At 35.3% G+C, this 21,579-nt stretch overlaps 1 protein-coding gene across 4 annotated transcripts in view; it reads left to right on the top strand.

Annotated features, from left to right (window-relative positions):
- The window catches only part of rnh1 (ribonuclease H1), a 115,696-nt gene that overhangs the window by 43,314 nt on the left and 50,803 nt on the right, over nucleotides 1–21,579 (top strand). For all 4 annotated transcript variants that reach the window (XR_016548239.1, XM_090391832.1, XM_090391833.1 and 1 more), the window contains exons 4-5: nucleotides 2,327–2,435; nucleotides 13,968–14,022. Coding sequence is in view for 3 of the 4 variants with exons in the window: in XM_090391832.1 (XP_090247958.1) it covers nucleotides 2,327–2,435; nucleotides 13,968–14,022 (164 nt within the window). In the remaining variant the exon portion in view is untranslated. The remainder of the gene's footprint in view (nucleotides 1–2,326; nucleotides 2,436–13,967; nucleotides 14,023–21,579) is intronic.

Here is a 21,579-nt window from a genome sequence, read left to right as displayed (position 1 = left end):
AAGCCATGGAGAAGTTGCATGTAATAAGTGGTATCAGCAAAACTTATTATAGATCCAGAAATGAGCTGTTCTATTTATATATGAATTATAGAAGTATCAGAAAAAAGAAATGAAATTGTTGCAATTATGAGTTCATTTACTCAAAAATAGTTGGATAAGGATGACTTCTAGAAATTGGGAAAAAAGTGATCATTATGGATGATTTTAATTATGGCAGTATAAATTGGGAATGATGAGTTGCTATAACTGAATGTAAAGAAAATGCATTTCTTGAGTTTGAGGGACAACTACCGTAGCAGTATGGAATAGAAGGCATGCGAGGATTGAGGAGGATCTTCGATTTGATGCTGCTTGGGTGATATTTTAGAACTATATAATAGAAGTAATGTCTAAATGTATTCCAAGAGTGAGAAGGTTAAATAAGGTAGGTGCGAAATGGATGAATTAAAAGATTAAGCATGTGATATAGAGGAATAAAGCATTACGAAGGTAACATAAAGTGAGCAGTAATAATCATTTCCAAGAAGAACAAATGGTAACTCGTAAAGGTAGCAAAAGTCCAGTATAAGCAGCAGTTAACTAATAAAGCAAAAAAAAAAAAAAAAAAAAATCTTGGGAGCTCTTAATATGTCGACAGCAGGGAAACAAAAGTGATTATGATATTGTGGCATTGATTGATTGAAGAAAATGATATAAGGATAACTGTTGTGTAGAATATAGTTGATGTTAAATGAATAGTTCATAAAGGCCTTGTGAATGTGACATCATGCAGAATTTCATAGCCATGGAATAGGACTGACTGAGTGAGCAAGAGGTATGTGTGGTATTGAACAAACTTGATGTTAATAAGGCTGTGGGGCTTTGATATATTGCTATTTATTTTGAGAGAATGTGCCAGGAAGTTGACATATTAAACAACCGTGCCTTGGTGTGTTTCTTTAATATGAGTCTTACATTGGGTCAAGTTCCAAAGGAGTGGACAAAAGGCAAGATTGTACTACTTAATAATGGAGGTGGATAGAAATCAAACATTAAATAGGCCAACTGTGCGTGTCAAGTGTTTAGAGGTTAGTAAGAAACAGTGGTATTATCTTTAATGGAGCATGGATTTGCTAAAGGGAGGTTGTTTAGTAATCTACTTGATTATTACAATAAAGTGATAGCTGTATTGGATACACAGTAGTATATTTAGATTTTGCAAAGGCTTTTGATAGATTACCGCATAAGTGGATAGTCAAACTAGAGCAAATGGGTTTAGATATTAGATTAATGCATTGGATTAGAGATTGGTTGTCTGATAGGTATCAGTAAGTTGTGTATAGGACAACAATATCCTGAAAGAGGAAAGTCATTAGTGGTGTGCCTCAGGGATCTGTTTTAGGACCATTGCTGTTTAACCTCTATGTTAATGATATTAAGGAAGATTTAAATGGGATATTTCATCTGTTTGCAGATGATGCAAAGTTGGGAAGAACTGTGAGGAGTAAAACAGATCTTGTGGCTGTACAAGAGGATTTAAATAGACTGAGTGAATGAATATAAGAGTGGGGATACCAGTTGAATGCTACAAAGTGCAAGGTTTAAACATGGTGAGTTTACATGTGGTGAGTATGTTATTGGAAGTGAAAAAAATAAGAGATTTTGGGTGATGGTGGACACGAATCTAAAATTTAGAGGATTAGTTACCAAAAATTGTAAGGACAACAATGAATTCTGCCAGTGACCTGGAGGATACTGACTTGTGAGAAGATTCTTGTATCATTCTATAAAAGTTCTTGATTATGCCACATATGGACTACTGTGCGCAGATATGGTTACCCCTTTTTAAAAGGATGAAGAGATATTGGAAATTCAGAGATGATTGACTAAGGCAGTTTCTGGTCTCTGGAGTATGGAGTATCAAGAAAGGTTGAAGATGCAATTTACAAAATCTAGTGGATAGGAAAAGGAGGGATGATATGATAGATATATAAGTTGGTAAGAGGCTCTTATAAAATTAATTGAAGATATATTTCAGAGAATATTGGGAGAGAGGTGGGTGAGAACAAGAGGTCATTCCTGGATGCTGTATAAGGAGAGGGTTAGCAAAGGCATGGGAAGCAGGTTTTTTTGCATGGAGAGTGGTGAATGATTAGAATTCTTTGCCTGAAAGTGTGGTGGTATGCTGTGTGTGTATGTTGTAGGGACCTCCTGCAATGAGTAACTCCATGGGTCTTGGGATAATAATAATTATGACATTCTCTTGTATCATTTTTCATTAAAATAAATTAATGCCAGTCCAGTTTCATTTATACTTACAATTTTTCCTCTCCCCCTCTCTCATTAGAAAAGCAGAGTTCTATGGTACATATTTATACAGATGGAGCCTGTTCTCATAATGGAAAAAAAGATGCAAAAGCTGGTATTGGTATTTACTGGGGTCCAAACCACCCTCTGTAAGTTAACTTCTTTAAAATAAGTGGATGTGATGCTGCTGAATTTTAATTTTTTTTTTTTTTTAATAATTCATTGCAGAATTAATTTCTTTTTCATTAGAGTAAATATCTAAAGAACTATAGGTATTTACTCTGTATCCCATGTGAAAATTCCACATGAAAGCCGTATTTCTCAAGTTAGGAGTATAAAGTAAGCACAAAATGAATAAGATTAAGCAGGAATTTAAGAAAACAATTCCTTGAGAAAGATATGCAATAAAAAAGTAACAGGTGGCAAAAAAAAAAAGGAAATACAAAAGTTAGCTAGCAACCAAGCACAGTGAAAATGAGCTCAATCTCTGCAAACAGTATGAATGTTGTGACCAATGGAGACAGACAGACAAACAGACAGAGAGAGTAGTGAGTGGAATATATTGCTAGAACATGAATGCTTAGATTTTGCACAAGTTCATGGTCAATCTCCTACTTGAGTCAAAGTTAGATTTTCTACTACTACTTAAATGACTTGTGTTTTTTGGGTCAGTAATAGCTGTGTTGACAGTATTATTATTCATTCTTTGCTCCAAAAAACACAAGTCATTTAAGTAGTAGGACAAAATTTACTGCTACTAACTACATTTATGTAGTTAGCAATGACATTAACTTTTTTATTAGAGGGAAGTTTTATATTAGAAAATCTTGTGTATCTTGAAGGAAAATCCTAGTACTGACTTAGTGCTAGGCAGGGAGAATTTTTTATTTTTTTTTATGGGAATCCCACCCTCAGAAGACTCGAGAATCTTAAGATGTTGGTATCATTGACAGATTGAGGTTTTTATTTTAATTCACTTTATTTTGAAATGATTGGATTAGTCATGTGAAACCTAATTAACTAGACATTTTTATAGAAACATGTTGTAGATTATTATACTTGAAAAAAATGACTTAACACATGTAAGGGAAATTTGAATTTGTTAACTCCTAAATATTTTGCTCCCTGTAACGTGAACATCATTCAGATGGGGGGAGAACAAAAGAATCGGTTGCAACATTCAAAATATGAATGCAAGAATGAATTATATATCCCAAGTACATCCACTTGTCTCGGTTGCAGCTAAATGAGCAGGAGGGTAACACTATTAAAGCTCCAGGAAACCAAGTATAGTTGTACAATTCAAAATTGATTTAAAAAAAAAAAAAAAGAGCACTTTATGGCAGTAACTTTTCAAAATTTCATGCAGTCTGTTCAATTAAGATTCGGGCGATGATGCAGGATGATCGAATTAAATCTGTTGTAGTACAATATCTTTGTCTGTTCCCAATGAATTGTGTCTAGCATTGATGTGAGAAACAAGATCTGAGCTCTCTGATTCTAGAAATCTTATCTAATCTTGGTGTTTTGGTATTCTGAACTTAGCAGAACAACCCTCTATCCAAAACAGCAAAGTTGACATGAATAGGGTGCTTGATATATTCAATTTGTTATATTCCCATGATTTCTCAACTTGTTGTCTTAGTTGAAAAATCTGAATCCGATGACCTCTGTTTGGCCTGAAACCAGCTTGTTCTTCTCTAAGTTTCCACTTGCACAAATTTTCTTAGCCTTTTTTTCAATTATACTTGCACAAATCACACCAGGCATACTCAGTAGGGAAATTCCTCTGTAATTCTCATTCAGTTTTTTTTTTTTTTTTTTTTTTATATAAATGGGTACTATGGGAGTTCTACTCAGATCATCTGGTTACATTGCATGTGAATTACACAGTGTAGCCACTGTAAAACTTTTGTACTTCCATATTTGTGCATTTCTGGTCAAATGTCATCTACTCCAGCTGCCTTTGCACATTTCAGGATTTTCATGGCCTTTTCTTTTTTTTTTTAAGTATGGATATGTATTTCTGATGTCGGAAGTTTATTTTTCACTTGGTTAGACTATAATAAATTTAGTTTAATCCTTTATCCAAGTGTAAGCAAACAAAGTTTGTGCCGGAAAATATCTTCAGGACTGAAGTAAGGTAGTGCAACACCAGGAAACTCCGAGCAAAGATGGACCAAGCTCTCATCACTTCTTGTCTCAGTATCTCCCATAATGCAAAGCACATCGCCTTGTGGACATGTATACTGCTATGCATTAATGTTGGAAGTTTATTTTTTTTTTTACTTAGTTTATTTAGTTTATTACCTTTATCCAAGTGTAAGCAAGTCTTGCTTACACTTGGATAAAGGATTAAACTAAATGTATTATAGTCTAACCAAGTGAAAAATAAACTTCCAACATCTTTCTCTAAATCCAGAGTAGTTCAATAGTAAGGTGGTACACCTGTTGGTAACTCCTATAGGTAAATATGACCTCTCCAATTGCTTCTGCCTTAGTAACTCCACGTTCGGGTCTGCCTCCCACTGACGAGACCTCAATAAAGGTCGAAATCAGTCTGGGTAGTGGCCCTTCCCTTAATGTATAGCAGTATATATGTCTGCAAGGAGATGCACTTTGCATTATGGGAGATACTGAGATAAGGAGTGATGAGAGCTTGGTCCACCTTTTGCTCGGAGTTGCCTGGTTGCACTACCTTACCTCAGTTCTGAAGATATTTTCAGACACAAACTTTGTTTGCTTACACTTGGATAAATGATTAAACTAAATTTATTATGTATTTCTGACTGCATTCCTGTTGAGTGTTTTCTACCACCATACTGATACTCCTTGTTTCATATAGCCATCTTTCAAAGTAATTACTCCAGACATCTAAAATATCTTTATCTTCAGTTTTCATGTTGTCTTTATCATCTTTGATTCCTTTTTATAGTACTCTTTTCCTCCATTTCTAAGCTGTTTCAATAGCCTCCAGAATATTTTGCCACCAGCCTCACCACATACCTCTCTGGCTGAATCAGTCAATATTTTCTTCAGGGTTTGCCACTGAATCTCCACCAAGGTTTGGTTCTTGTTTTCAAAATGTTTCATTTTTTCATAAATAATGTGTATATTTTAGTCTACACTTCATCTCTGCAAGCTGCTCAAATTTTATTCCTTTTAAAACTTTCTTACATATGCTTTTCAGTATGAAATTCAATTTTATCCTGCTCAAAACTAAATATGATCACTTCCTATTTCAAATCCTCTGTATACTGTTGTGTCCTGAACAGTGGGAAACATCACTGTTGACAATAAATAGTCAGTGAGACTTTTTTTTTTCTTTCTTTCTTTCTTTGCATCTTCTCTCCGTGTGAATTTGTGCAAATTTTTATGTTGGAACATGGTGTTAGTAATTACCAGCCCATGTCCTAAACAGAAAACCAAAACATATTTATTATTAGCTATTCTCTTTTCTCTTAATTTTCCCAAAACATTTTTACATGTCCATTTTCTACTCTGCTGTTAATATTTTCAACATTAACGTTTACCTTTTTGTTGTCTGCTTCTTTCTCTAGCACCTCAAAATTCCTCCACTTTTTCCTTAGTAGAATTTCTGTTACATAAGCACAAATAGTCTCATTATCCCTTTTCCTATTGTGATAGTTGCCCATATCACTCTGTTGATATTGTCTGAATATAACATCTTATGTATATTGTTTAGAAAAATCTCTCCTGTTTATCTTTGTTTTGTCGGTAACACATTATATTTTTCTGACAGTTGTATTTCTTTTCTATTGATACTTCTTTTGTGTGTGTGTGTGTGTGTGTGTGTGTGTGTGTGTGTGTGTGTGTGTGTGTGTGTGTTGCTTGTGACAGTCTTGAATTGATATTGATTTGGAATATTTGAAGCCATTAAAAGCACAATTTTGTCATCTAATTTCCAAATACAGCCCGTCCTCATTCATTTCAGTATCCAGCTAGGTACCTAACAGGGTATACCATGAGAAGGTAAGGATTGGACATTAGGTCAGAAACCTTGGTTAGTTCACATTCCTCAAAGGCTATGTTGGAGCTCTTCTCCCAGTTATTCAGCTTTTACCCTTGAGCACCCCACCTTATTTTTCTTCAATGGAAAATGAAGTTGGGAAAAAACTAGGATAGGAATGAGATGTATTGTAAATTATACCAAAAATGACACTTGTATAAATGTTTTGTTCAAGCATTGCTAGCCTGGTTAGTTGAGTGGTTAGCGTATCCACTTTCCAGCGAACAGTGGGCTTGAATCCCACTGTGGGCATGGATATTTGTCATTGTCTTTAATTGGAGATGAATTTTATCACCAGTGTGAGACCACTACCTCACTTATTGGAGGCTTCAATAAGTTCCATGCTTTGTCACTAAAGCAGGGTTTCTGAACTATATTAAAAATAAATACAAAATATATAAAAATTGATTAAAAAAAACTTAAATATATATTCTTAGCCCATCCATGGTACAAATGTACTATAGATTTGCAAATAACCTTTTATAGGTGGGAACCACATAAAACGTAATTAAGTTTTTATTTTAAAAAAAATACAAAATATAGTAATATATTAAGTATATTTACACAAAGGCAGAGACAGACTGCATTTCTCAGTGCAGTGGTTGACTTTATGTAGTGTTTACACTCGTATGTTGTGATATAAAGCAGGTGGCAAAATAAGAGCATGAGGCTGAAAAGTTCTGATAAACGCCTAGAACAAAAATGACATTAAAGCAACTGATATATATCCACAAGAAAGAACATATCTTAAAACTCTTTTAACCTCCATGTTTCATCAAACTGTAAAAGAAAAAGATGTCAGAGGTTTTGAAGAAATTCGAAGTTGGAGATGCGGGCCATCAAGTTTTTCGTGCTGCAAGAAAAGTCCACAACTGGGATTCACCAAACTTTGCCTGAGACTTTAGTGGACTGTGCCCCAGCATATCCAACAGTTATCATATGGGTGATCAAGTTTAAAATCGGCATCCTGAGACAACAGATGTCCCCAGGTCAGGAAGACCTTCCACAGAAATCACACCTGAAAATGTTTATGCATGCCATGATCCTTGACGATAGACAAATACCAGCCAAAAACATTGTAAAGACTTGTTTGAGTCATTATCCAACAACATCTGGACATGCAGAAGCTCTCAGCAAAGTGGATCCCCAAATGTTTGAATGCTGACCAAAAGAGAGAATGTGTGTTGTCATCACAAGGAATTTTGGGTCATTTTGAATAATCAAGTACAAACATTTTTGGCTCATATTGTTACTGTTGATGAAACATGGCTTCATCACTATGACCCAGAGACCAAACAACAGTCAATGGAATGGAGACACAATGGTTCTCCATGGCCAAAGAAGTTCCAAACCCAAAAGTCAGCAGGGAAAGTTCTTGCCATTTGTCTTTTGGGATATGGATGGTGTAATTCTTACCAGAGTACCTCAGAAAAAAAAAAAAGTGAACCATTACAGCAGCAGTTTATTCAACAGCTCTGAAGGAATTGAAAGAAGTACTTATAGAAAAATGCCGTGGGGAAATTAGCAGAGGTGTGTATTGCTTTTTAAGAACAATGCACCATCTCACACTGCTCATGAAACCCAACAGACAATACACAGCTTGGGCTTTCAACATCTGCCTTACCCACCCTATTTGCCAGACCTGGCCCCATCTGACTATTTCCTATTCTCAAATGTAAAGAAACACTTGACAGGAACAAAATTTACCACAGATGAATCATATCTGCAGCTGAGGACTGGTTTGTGCAACAAAGGAAAGACTTATCTTAGAGGATTGCAAATGATGCAGCAGCATTATAACAAGCGTATAACACTTCGTGTGGAATATGTGAAATAAGGTGTAACTTACATGGTTCTATCTCTGTTCTTTCATGGTGATTATCACAACTTTTTAGCACACCCTTCATGTGCATAATCTTTATATTGAAATTAACCAGATTATGTAAACTTTTAATTACTAAGATTTTTAACATATATTCTAAATTGCATCTGAAAATTTACAAAGTAGGATAAAAAAAATTAAAAAATTTTAGTAATAAAATTTTTCTTGTGGGCCGTTGCCTACACTTTGAGAAAGGCTCCTCTAGGTGGTGCACATCTTTCATCACCTGCTGAAACACTACCACCTTGCTTATTTGGAGATCTGAAGTGGTTTAGTACCACTTTTGGTCTTCACAGCATGCCCTTCAGAGATCTTCCATTTGAGAATATAGCAGTAAAATGGTTCTGCCAACTGGCTGCTAGATAATACACAGAATTGAACTTGATAGTAACAAATCCAGAGGCTTTCTGCTCAGCTAGTGATAATTCCTGCTGCCAGTTACTCTAATAGTGATATTTCAGCTAGTGATAATTCCTGTTGCCAGTAATTTAAACAGTATTCACTGCTGACGGTCATCAAAACCAGATGTATTCCTAATGGAGCCTCAGCAACTACCGTCTACCTGAACCTTCTCCCCAAATAATTGGCTTTGGCTCAGAATTTCTCAACCAACTCATGCCATTCATTTGCTATGCCTACTGTTCTCCAAATTCAGATGACCACTAGCCTATTGGGGTTCATATTTGTAAAGCTTTGATTTTCAGCAGTCAGTTAACCCGAATAATGATCACCTTCCTTGGTGATTTCAGTGTCCACAACTCAAATTGTCTTCTCTTATCCATATCTACTTGATCAGGCAGGCAGTGTTCTAGGTATTTGCCATTGGCAGTGACCTAACACAGATGGTCCATCTTCCACCAAAATATCGGACAGTTCCCCTACCATCTTGTTAACACCCTAACCTCTTCCTCACAAGCATTTTCTTCCAAATCTACCATGGATGTCAGTTCTCTTTATAACTCAGACCACAACCTGATCAAAAGTTTCCTGCAATTTAGAAATCTGCACCCCGCCATTCTCAGTCTCTTGTCCTCCAGAATCACGAAGATGCAAATGGAATGAACTTGCTGTTTTCTACTATTTCTTTTCATAGTCAAACTACTGTCTCCTGATCCAGATACCTCAAAGCAAATAACAAATCTTCATAGGAATGAATGCCTTCATTCCTCATATCACCCAACATTTCTCACCACTATTAAATGGATAAGAATCCTATATTGTTATATAGCCAGTAAGTGAAACTCAAGATAGATAACTACGATCTATGAGTTTCAATGCCGAAAAACTATCGGCAAAGGCAATTCGAAGCAAAGGTGGAGCAAGCTCCTTGCTATTCTTGATATTCTCTCATAATGCAAAACACAGCTCCTAGGAGATGTAATACTGTCATTACATTATGAGGGGAGGTCACTACCCAGACCGGTCTCATCCTAGGAGCTGTGTTTTGCATTATGAAAGAATATCAAGAATAGTGAGGGATCTTGCTCCACCTTTGCTTCGAATTGCCTTCGCCGATAGTTTTTCAGCATTGAAACTCATAGATCGTAGTTATCGATCTTGAGTTTCACTTACTGGCTATATAACAATATAGGATTCTTATCCATTTAATATCTATTCAATTGCCAGAAAACTAGCCTTTTGGCTTTTTATTTTAATTTCTGACCACTATCGAAGCCTCAGTTGTCTAACAAGTGTGTTAATGCAGTACAATTCTGTGTAATTTCCCATTTTAAAAAAATGCATTGCTTCTTTTTTAATCCTATTTCTCTTCTTGGACTGACTTACACCCTCCAGTCTTTTCTGGTACAAACATCTCAGCCATGGCTTCTGCAGTTGCCAAAATACCTCACTGTACTTTTCCACACATGGCACTATTTTTCAACTCAACCACTAAGATTGTATGAATCCCAGATCTGCTCACATGTGAATTGCTGCTCATTTAGGGTGGTGCACCCAAACATATCTATTGTTGCTTGATGCTATTCATAAGAGGGGGTAGTCAGATTAAGTGATGCTGCTCCTTTCAGAATCACTTCAGTCTCTCTCTTTCACAGATATTCAGTTTGTTTTGTGCCTCTTCTACAGGTACTTTCATAATCATTGCTCTGTTGAATTGGCCACTGTCATTCTTCCACTTTCTTGAAAATCTGTAAGAACAAGATCAGCTTGCTTGTCAATATCCATTTACCATATACTTCAAACTCATCAAACTAACTTTCATTCAATCTGCCTGGAACGGCTTTCCTTACTGTCTTCTCCAAAGACAGCCTTTAACTATTAAAAAATTGTTGATCAATTTCTTCTTTCTTTTTACCCTCTAACCCATAATCTGCACTGATGTACTGTAAGTCTTGAAACTTTTCATTTTCAAGTCAGAAAAAATAAATTAAAAACAGTTATTTTTTTTGGTATTTTCAAAGCATTAAAACATTCTTTCAGAAGTGAGACTGTTCAGAGAATCAGTGTATGTACTTTGAAGAACCCTCCTAATTTAAGAGACAAAACTGGGGATCTCCATATAATGTATTAAGTAATGTAGATAACTTGACTTGGTAATCTTTGCCTTCCTTTTGTGTACTCCATTACTATTTGGATGCTAAATAAAGAGGGCTGGACTGTTAGCATTTCAGGACTTTTCTGTATCCTATATTGGATGAAACTGCATTAATATGATATAGCATAATCATATATCAAGCCATTTAAGACATTTCAGTGTTTTTTTAAAAATCTTCCTGTTTTTGTCAGGAAACTACCAAGTACAGAATTTAGCTTCTAGAACAACTTCAACACAATTGAAGATATGCTGTCAACAAAGAAGCATTAATGGAAAAGCATATTAAGTATATGTCAGAAAAAATAGCCACAGATCTCTGGATATTTCTTCATTTTTTTCTGATGTATCCTTAACATATGGAATGGGAATGGTTTTGCTGTAATCCTGTGTGTTGGGCGTAGGAGTGATGGGTGATGCATATAATATTTTATCCATTTCATATGGACTATAGTCATTGGTTAAAAGGTTGTTGTGAAGATCCCTAAGCTCAGTTTCAAGGGCTGTGTCATTTGAGCAAATAGCCCTGGTTTGGTCAGTAAGAGTTTTGAGGATGCCATACCTGTGGATATCTCCATATTTAAATCTTTCAGTCAGCTAGCTACCTTCATATTCTCATTCTGATTGATTACATCCTCCTGAACATTCAGGAGTGTATAGAGTTCTCTATGCTGCAAGTTCTTCTTTGAACAGACTGGTAGATCAATTAACATATTCCTTGAAGAACATAAAAATTACATCCAAGATCATCTGTATGTCAAGTCAGGATTGTCAGACCATGCTCTGGATTCTCCTTCACATAGCATCAGATAGAGAAAAGCATGTTTATTACATAGAAATCATTACAGGTGTGAGAGACTATTCTTAACATCAGCTATGGAATACTCTCCAACCTCAACAAGTGTGGTTGCATTAATTTACAAAGATCTGGAAAACTATCATTTTAAGACCTACCATATTTGCCGGCATATAAGACGCACTTTTTTTCTTTTGAAAATAGGTCTGAAAAACAGGGCGCGTCTTATACACCGATACTCAATTTTTTTTTACTTTCATTTCTGGAAATTTTCTCTGTTCAAATTACGCGATTTCTTTCTTGCTTCCTTGCGGTGTGTGAGGGTATTCCAGTTACGTAGAGTTCAGTGGATGCGCATGCGCTGTCATCGACAATCACAGCTGTGTTCCTGTTTGTTTAAACTTTCCAATTGTTGTTGCGGTTGTTGTAAATGGTGATAAATTTCTGCCGTTAAATTTTCTTAAATTTCTTGGCAAATTATGGCTGAGAAACGTCAGCATTGCTACAGTATTGTATAAAAGCCACGTGATTGTGTATGCTAAAGAACTTGGAAAGAGGGCTGCAAAGAGGCATTTTTGCCCCCCCCCCCCCCAACTGAGAAAATGATAAGAACTTGGTGGAATCAGGAAGAGGATCTAAAGAATCTTTTTTTTTCCTAAAAATTGTGTTCAAAAAAGGAGTGCGTCTCATACACCGGCAAATACGGTAATTGTCTGACTTCTTTAAAGTAACTTTAGTTATCTGGCCCAAAGAGAGCATCATATAAAAATGCCAGGTGTCAGTTAACTTATTTCTATTTATACAATTTAACTTATTTCTACAATTATTTATTTTGTGCTGTGTGTCTCAGTTATCATTGTGCTATGATTATGCTGGGTAGAAAACCAGCAAAATAGTGGGTTTAATAAATGTATTTTTTTTTTTTTTTTAACTCTTGGTGTTGTTTTGTATCATTTAAGTGTCATTATGTTCCTTGCAATTTTGGATTGAACTTCTGTGCTACCCTTCAGAACACATTTTCCAGGACTCACTAAGGTAATAATACCAAGGAACGTTTTGTACATTTTCAGAGCTGAAGTGGCATCCTCACCTTATCCATCAGTGGATAATATTGGATGGTGCAGTCTTCTATGCATGCTACATTCTGTAATTGAGTATCACTTTTTAAGATTAGTTGTTGGTTGCAAAAATTCATTGCTAATTTTATTATGTTGTAATAACTTTCATGTGACTGAACGTTGGTTTACTGTTTGGTTTGTAGAATTACATTTATGCCCATAAAATAATGGTTTATTGGACTTATAAATATTTTTGACATTTTGATTTACTTACAAGGTGTTTTTTTTTTTTTTTTTTTTTTTTTTTTTTTTTTTTTTTTTCTTATCCTGTGTTGGAAAATCTTTGTATATTTCTTAAAACATGAGAATTGGTTTGATTAATCAGTACTGATGAAACTTTTTTTTTTCTTGTTATATTCTACAGGAATCAGGTATTCTAATTTCAAGATTTGTTAGTTTGCTTCTGAAAAATTATTATAAATGTTTAATTATTTCAAAGATGAAGTTTTAGATGAGATGAGATTGCTCTTCTCGGAATTACCCTGACATCAAGCCTCTACTGGCATATACACATCACAACCATTGCATCCTCAGCTTACAAAAAACTAGGTTTTTTCTTTCGCTTAAGACGTTACTTCACCTCTAAACAGCTGTTAACCTTGTACAAATCGCAAATCTGCCCAGCTATCGAATACTGCTCTCACATTTAGAGTGGGCCTCCTAAAAGCTCCTTCAAAATGCTTGACTCAATACAGAGGAGAGCAATTACACTGATAAATGACCTATCTCTTACCAACTTGCTCCCCTCACTCTCACATAGACGTTTGGTCTCTGCAATTTGTATATTCTATAAATATTTCAATGGGAAATGTTCATTTGAAACGGCATCAATAATTCCCCCACTCTGTACTAAGCCCATTGGAACCCATACAGCTGCTGTCCAACATCCTTTCAAAGTACACCTTGAAACCCACAGAACAAGTTTCGTTTCCTCCTCCTTCATCCCTGCTACTGCTGTACTGTGGAATAGTCTTCCCCCTGACGTATTTCCCAAGGAATACAACATACAAGCTTTTAAATCAAATGCAAACAAGTTTTTCCTTTCCATACACTACCCATATACGGTACTAACGTACTATACGTTGACCAGATAACTTCTTGTATATGGGCCCAACATAAAACAAAAGATTCTGCTTTAAAAAATTGTAATGCAAAAAAAAAAATCACTGCACAAAAAGTCACAATGACAGCAACTGAAACATAGTGAAGGATCACTTCCTCCCCTCCCCCCCTCCAACCTCTGTATATATTTAGGAGTATTTATTTCTTGAACTGTTTGATTTTTCTTAATTATGACATTTCAGAAATGTAAGTGAAAGGCTTCCAGGAAGACAGACTAATAACAGGGCAGAAATCCATGTAAGTATATTCAGTTGCAAGCTGACTTGCATCAGTTATCAAAATGATTTTGAAGTCATAGTTAAATTTTTATATATTAATTTAATTTGATTACATAATCAAATTCTTGATACGTACCCTCAAGGGCTGTACAAGCTATTTTGTTAGAACCAGTTAAGTTTCCATTACTAATCTTAAATTTTCCTTCGGATTAGTCTGATACTTGTCTGCACTCTCAGCAAAATAACTAGGAGAGTTCCAATTAGCCTTTAAGGAATGCAGAGAAGCAACTGTGGCTTTTGACCTAATGTTCAGTCCTTGCCTTCATATGGTGAATGAGGAGAGGCTGGAAATTTGGAACTTTACTGAAAAATTTGTATTCTTTACTGTTTTAAATCAGAAACAAAGATGATGACTACTGACTTTTGTAATTTCTTGTTTCATGCATGATGCTATGAAAACAACACTAAAAAGAAAAAATAAAGCAAACTGTTAGGCTAATATTTTGTTTGTTCAGGAAATTGTAGAAAGAATTCAAATTGTATCTGGGATGTTCAGACTGGATAAGTTTATTCAGTTGTTAGATCATTTTGAAGACCATCACTAACATCTCTCCAAGATTTTTTGTAAATTAAGGAAGCCATACTTATCAAAGTTATGCGATTGCTTAACTTTTCATTCTGGCTTTTAAAATAGTCTCGTAAAGACTTCTTTGCAGCACTTTAGTTCCTCCATTTAATCCTGCATGAAAAGATATCAAGTGCATAATCTGTTAGACTTACAATAATGATGTTAACAAATAATTCTCTATTTAGACTTATATGCTGGTTTGAACTTATTATGGAGTTTAATGGAATAAATACAGCACATAAATAAACAAGTTTAATCACTCCTCCTATATTTCTTCTCAGTCACGGAGACATTGTCACAGAAACAATATTTAAAATTGCAAAAACACACAAATTTGAACAAACACTAAGCTTTGTCTTATCTTAAAGACCTATGAGGAGTGCCCTCTGTGAGCAGCACACAGATGCATCTTCTTAAGCTTCCCACCCAACACAGCTAACATTAGCCAGCAGCACCCATAGTGTACTCCTCATAGAACTTTCAGTCTAATTTTTTCCACTTTGTTTGTTCAAATTTGTGTGCATTTTTGCACTTTTAATATTGTTTCCTTGACAATCTCAGTGACTGAGATAAATATAGGAGTTATTAAATGTGTTATTTAATTATTTATATATATGCTGTATCATCATCTTCAAATTCTTGCCATATACCCTCAAGGGGTATACAGGATATGATAGTACTACATGAAAAATTTACATCATTACTAACTACAATTCCTATTTACAATTTTCCTGAAGATCAGTCTGTTACTTGTCAAGACTCCAACATTATCAGATCTTATATTTCTGTCGTCTAAGGCACTTCGTACCGTATCAATCCACCTATATATTGGTCTTCCTCTGGGTGGTTTTGCTGCCAACCTGGCAGAGAACACTTGTTTTGCTAATCTTTCCTCTCCCATTCTGTTTAAGTGACCATACCACCTGAGATTAGCTCTGCTAACGCATTTCTGGATGCTGACAATGTCAAGTTCATTCCTAATATCCTCGTTTTTAATATGATATTGCCATTGATGCCATCTGTTCACGCCTCTAATCTTTCTCAGGACTCTCATATCTGCGGTCGCTAGTCTTTGGTCAAGTGTTTTACTTCTAACCCAGCTCTCAGATCCATAAGTTAAAACTGGTTTGAACACTGTCTTGTATACAGCTAATTTAATATTCTGACTAATTTCTCTCTTATTCCATATGAATTTATTCAATTGACTTCCTGCCATACCAGCTTTGTTGATTCTGTTGTCTACTTCCATATTTAATTTACCATCTTCACTAAAAATCATGCCTAAATAGCTGAAACTATTTTCATTGTCTTTGTCTTTTTATTGCTGACCTTCATACCATATCTATTACAACAGTTATTCAATTTAGTCAGGGAATCTTGCAGACTTGTAGTGGATTTATTTAGAAGTATAACATCGTCCACATAAAGCAAAGAGCTGACAATATATGCTGTATTTATTTATTAAACCCCATAATGCATTAGCAAGTGTAGTTTTAATTTCAAGACGGGTGTTAGCTGATCCTTCTCTGTATATTGTAGGCCAAGTTATAGGGAAAGAATTTCATACACATCCTGGATGAATTAATGAAAAAATTTGTCCTTCAGAGAGCAGAAAAAAAGCTGGTTGGTGTGCTTTAGCTTTCTTTTTAGATGTACATTGAATGTAGTGGATGGAAATAGTTTTTGTTGATCTTATGTATCAGGTACAGGGGAGAATGGAGGGACACATATTTCATGTATTTTACAAAGGTTGTAGCTATTGGCAAAAAGCATGGTGAAGATAAGAGTTCTGTTCAAGTGACCATACCACCTTAGATTAGCTCTGTTCATGCATTCTTTAATGCTAATAATGTCAAGTTTGTTCCAGTATAGTTGATTCACTCTATTCATTCACTGTAGGGACCACAGAAACAGTTTGTTAATGGACTGATGTTGTACAGTGTTGTACTACCTTACCCCAGTCCTGAAGATATTTTCAGGCGCAAACTTTGTTTGCTCACACTTGGATAAAGGATAAAACGAAATTTATTATACTCTAACCAAGTGAAAAATAAACTTTCAACATCTTTCTCTGAATCCAGAGTAATTTATTAAAAAAGGGTGGCACACCATTTGGCAACTCCTATAGGTAGAGATGACCTGCTAATGCTTCTGCCTGGTATCTCCACTTGGGCCTGGCTCCCACTGAAGAGACCTCAATAAAGGTAGAAACTAGTCTGGGTAGTGGCCCTTCCCTTAATGCATAACATTAGACATATCTGCAAGGGGATGTGTTTTGCATTATGGGAGATACTGAGATAGGAGTGTTGGTAGCTTGCTCCACCTTTGCAAGGAGTGCCCTGGTGTTGTACCACCTTACTCCAGTCCTGAAGATACTTTCAGGTGCAAACTTTGTTTGCTCACACTTGGATAAAAGATTAAACTAAATTTATTATGAAATTCCTTTGTTAAATGTATGCAGGAATGCCACAGCCCATTTACACAGGAATCCATGTGTAAACTTAGGCTGCACAATATCAAGTTGCTGTTCCTTCAAGAAACTTGCCTCTGCAGATCTAAAGATATAGAACTTTTCAAGGCCATTTATTATTCTTAGATACTAATAGATATTCTTATTCATACTTATTGTCTTATTGTACTATTCAAAAGACACAGAAAAGTCAATTTTTTGATTAAGTTGAAATACTGGGTATGTTATACAGAGTAGCCCATAAGTCACGAAAGGATTTAAACATTTAACAACTTTTATTATTTTCATTCTTTTTGTTATAATGAAATACAGAATCTATAGTGTTTTATTCGTTATGAAAAACTATATCAAGTAAGTGCCTTCCATTTTCATATTTACAAAGACAGAGCCCTTTCTACATCATATTCCATGACAACTTTAATGTTTCAGGCTTTAGCACCTTAATTTCTGCATGAAGAGAGCTGTCAGATCTGGAGAACATGATGGCCAATTAATTGCAGATCTTTGTGAAATTATTCACTTGCCAAAAATGTGCCATGGGGGGGGGGGGGAATCGTAAAGTGATAGTCTATATTTGACCTCTGTTATACAAACTGGGTAGGCGATTTTCATCACGTGGTGTAAAAGCACCACTTGGTTTATTTTGGAAGCTGGGGGGATGGTTATCTTTAGAGAGCATGATTCCCAGACTTTCATTTGGTTATACTATAAATTAAGATGTCAAGAAATTATATTCTTGGCTTCATCCTTTATCCACGTGTAAGCGAACATAGTTTGCGTGTGAAGTCACTTCATGACTGAGCTACTTGTGTATAGAGACTGATGACTTCATTTCAATTGCCTTAGTATCCTATAATGCAATGCACATGTCCTTAGGGACATGTATAATGCTGTGCATTATGGGAAAGACCAATACCCAGATTGGTTTCGATCTTTATTGAGGTCTCAGTGGGAGCCAGACCCAGAAGTGACACCAAGGTTGAAGTAATGCAGAAGTTATATTTCCATATGCAAGTAGTCGCACCTTTTTTTATTAAAGTGTTCTGGATTAGAGATGGATATTGAAATTTTTTCACTTGGTTATACTATAAATTAAAGATGATGTAATACTTCAACCTTGGTATCACTTCTGGATCTGGCTCCCACTGATGAGACCTCAATAAAATCAAAACCAGTCTGGGTAGTGGCCCTTCCCATAATGCATTGCATTATGGGATACTAAGGCAACTGACATGAAGTCATCAGTCTATATAGCCCATCTGTATCAGTCTATATAGTTTATAAGTAGCCCAGTCATGAAGTGACCTCACATGCAATACTTGGGTAAAGGATGAAACCAGAATATAATTTCTTGGCATCTTTAATTTATTCCCAGACTTAAGTAACACTTGAATCATTAATCATTAAAGGTACAGCATATTCAGAAGCTCATCATAGGTGAGATGCATTGCAACAAAGCTGATAGCAAACACAATTTTGTAACACAACTTGAATTTTTTGTAGTATCTGTTACTGGCTTTAATTGATATTGGTATACTTGATCTTTGCATTGGTGTGTCAATTTTTTACTAGGTTCCTGAACAGATCAGCCACGTTGACTTCTTCATAGTCATTCACAAATATCTTTGCCTATGATTGGATTCAAATTACTCCCCTAACTCTCCATAAGCTATTGATTACAGAACAGATGTGCTATTTACCTACCAGGCTGACAGTAATGGGTAGAAGAATAGTTACTGCTAAATGGCACTAAACTTGTGTTAAAATAATACATTTTTAAAAAAAATTAAAGGATGAAAGTAAAAGTAGCAGATTGAATAGCTACTCATGATGGCTTCATAATGAGACCATCATGAGGTTCATAACAGTTCGTGAATGTCTTGGCAGTAGATGTATTTCATTATCTGATGTGAGACTGCCACTCTGCTTATTGGAGACTTAGCTAAGAGATGTGATTTAAATATGATACTTGACAAGAAATATTCTTGCTTTAATTTTATATCCAAGCATAAGCATGATTGTAAAGTAACTTTATGCTTGTGCTTGGCCTACTTGTATATAGAAACTACATTCCCATCAATTACCTTTAGTATCCCCATAATCTAAAAACATTAGATTATGTTTTTTTATATATATATATATGTAATCATAGACCTACTTGATTGTTGTGATATACATTTAAAAAAAAAATATATATATATATATATATATATATATATATATATTTGATGTTGTGATGAAAGTTATTTAAATGAGCCAAGAAAACTTTGAGGTTATCTGGGCCATGTTCCCATATAAGAAAAACATCATCAATATAATGGAGCCAGATTTTAGGTTTCAGCTTGGCCGAACAAAAAGTTCAACATTAAAACGTGCTTCTCTACTTTACTGAAACTCCGATCTATCCTTAGTGATGTTTTTCTTTAGGCTGACTATCTTCAGTTTCCAGGAGTATTCAGAATTATTTGTAGTTGTAGTAAACCTTGTTACGGACAAACTGATAAATCAATCTTTCTCCGTCTTGAAGAGCACAAAAGAGACATCTCTTATAATAGAATCCAAGCCAGCACCCTTTCAAGCTATATCTTGTTCTCTGTAAACTCTGATGAAGGCCACCAAATAGACTGGATTCAAGCTTCTAATATTCACAAATGTTACGATGAACTTGAAAGACCTATCCTGGAGTCGAAAGAAATTGCCCTCGATTCTACCCACATGAATAGCAACCTTAGCTACAATTTACCAGACTCTCATAGCTCTGCTATTCAGTACTGGTGTTCTCGCGAGATCACATGCACAGGTATAAATGTAGCTAGAACTGAAGCGCGGACTCCAATTCAAATTTAACTACAGTTTTTGATAGCTCTGTTGTTGTTCGTAATGTTTCTGTCGGTCTTTTTGTATATACCTTTGTGCTTTGACACCTGATGAAGTTGGCTTACCAACAAAACTAGTTGTGTCCTTATTAAACTTTTATTCTTAATTATCACAGTGTTTTAAGTCATTAAAATTATTGAACATACAGATAAACCAAGTCAATCTGCATATAAATAATGTGTGTGTGTTCCATATAAAAATAGCTTAAAACTAGATGTTTAATCTCTAGAGCAGAGTTGTTGAATTATCTATTCTTAGCCTACCTGCATGTAATGAGTTTATAACTGTTTGTGGCTGGGATTTACTTAAAATATAATTCTAAGGTTTGATTTATGTACACCTGTTATTTATCTAGGGAATATTTTTCACAGTGACCCTAACATCTTGTTTTAATTTTTCAGATGGCCACAAAGTAGGCCCTATTTAGTAAAGAATCTCACCTTAAAATGCATTGTAATTATTATTAAGAGGCTCCTCCAGGGAGTCAGGTACTCATCCAGGGAAGCTACATACTGCCAGCACCAGATGTCATACTTGTTCTTCAATTCATTCACGCTTGCACATACATCCAGTGGCAATCCATTCCACTTGCACACCATACTGAGAGAATAAACTAGATCTTACCCCTTCTTAGCAGCAGTCTACAAATTCTCCTGTTTGAGAATTTGTGTAGACTGCAAACACTAGCAATCTGTCTTCATAATCAGTATTCCACAATCCTGGTATCATTTTTAATGCTCTGCTAAACAAAAACCATGAGACCAGACCTGTGCACAGTAGTCCAAGTGAAGTCTTATCAAAGCTTGTAAAGAGGCAAAATTATTTATCCTTACATGTCAATGTTTGTTTCAACATTATAGTTATCCTCAGAGTTCTATTTGCAGTCCTGCTTTCTGGCCCTTGAACGTCAACTTCCTATCTAAGATCCCTAGCCTGCTCAGTTTCTTCTAGCATAAATAACAATGGACAAGGTCCATTGTTTTAGTGGTGTATCACTGATCTTTGTGATACACCACTGGTTACTTTAAATCTTGCAGACTTGCATCCCCATTAGATTACATTTTGATATGTCAGTCAGCAATCCTATTATCCATGCTAATAGTTTATAATAATCCATTATTCTTCAACTTATGCAGCAGTCTTTCATGCTATATTCTGTCAAAAGTCTTAGCAAAATCCAAAAGTATCAGTGTGCCCCTTCTCCTGTGAAGGAGAATTTTCCATTCTCCGGGTTGTGATAGCTTTTAACAAAACTGGTATTCATCAGTTGAACAACCTCTTCTGCATCTCACTGTCACACCCTCTGCATTCAGTAATTATTCGTTCACATTTATTCTTTTTTTGCAGCATAATGATAGAATTCTTTGGGGTTATCTTTAGTTTGCAGAGCTAATTTGTTTTCATACTCACTTAGCTTTCCATACAACAGTTGACTCTTCTGGCCTGCTCATTATAATTTTTATAACTCTCATCATCCTTATGCACAAAGTATTCCTTTCACATCATTCTTTTCTTTCAAATCGCTTAATAAAATTATACATCCATTTCACTCCTTTCCTATTTATGCTTAAAACTCTAGGGACACATCATAATATTGCATC

The sequence above is a fragment of the Typopeltis vanoorti genome, chromosome 4 (assembly GCF_054136105.1).
Source record: "Typopeltis vanoorti isolate ZY-2024b chromosome 4, IOZ_Tvanoo_1.0, whole genome shotgun sequence".
Classification (NCBI taxonomy): Eukaryota; Metazoa; Arthropoda; class Arachnida; order Uropygi; family Thelyphonidae; genus Typopeltis; species Typopeltis vanoorti.
The sequence above is the reverse complement of the archived record's forward strand: the minus strand, read 5'-3'. Positions and strand labels throughout refer to the sequence as shown.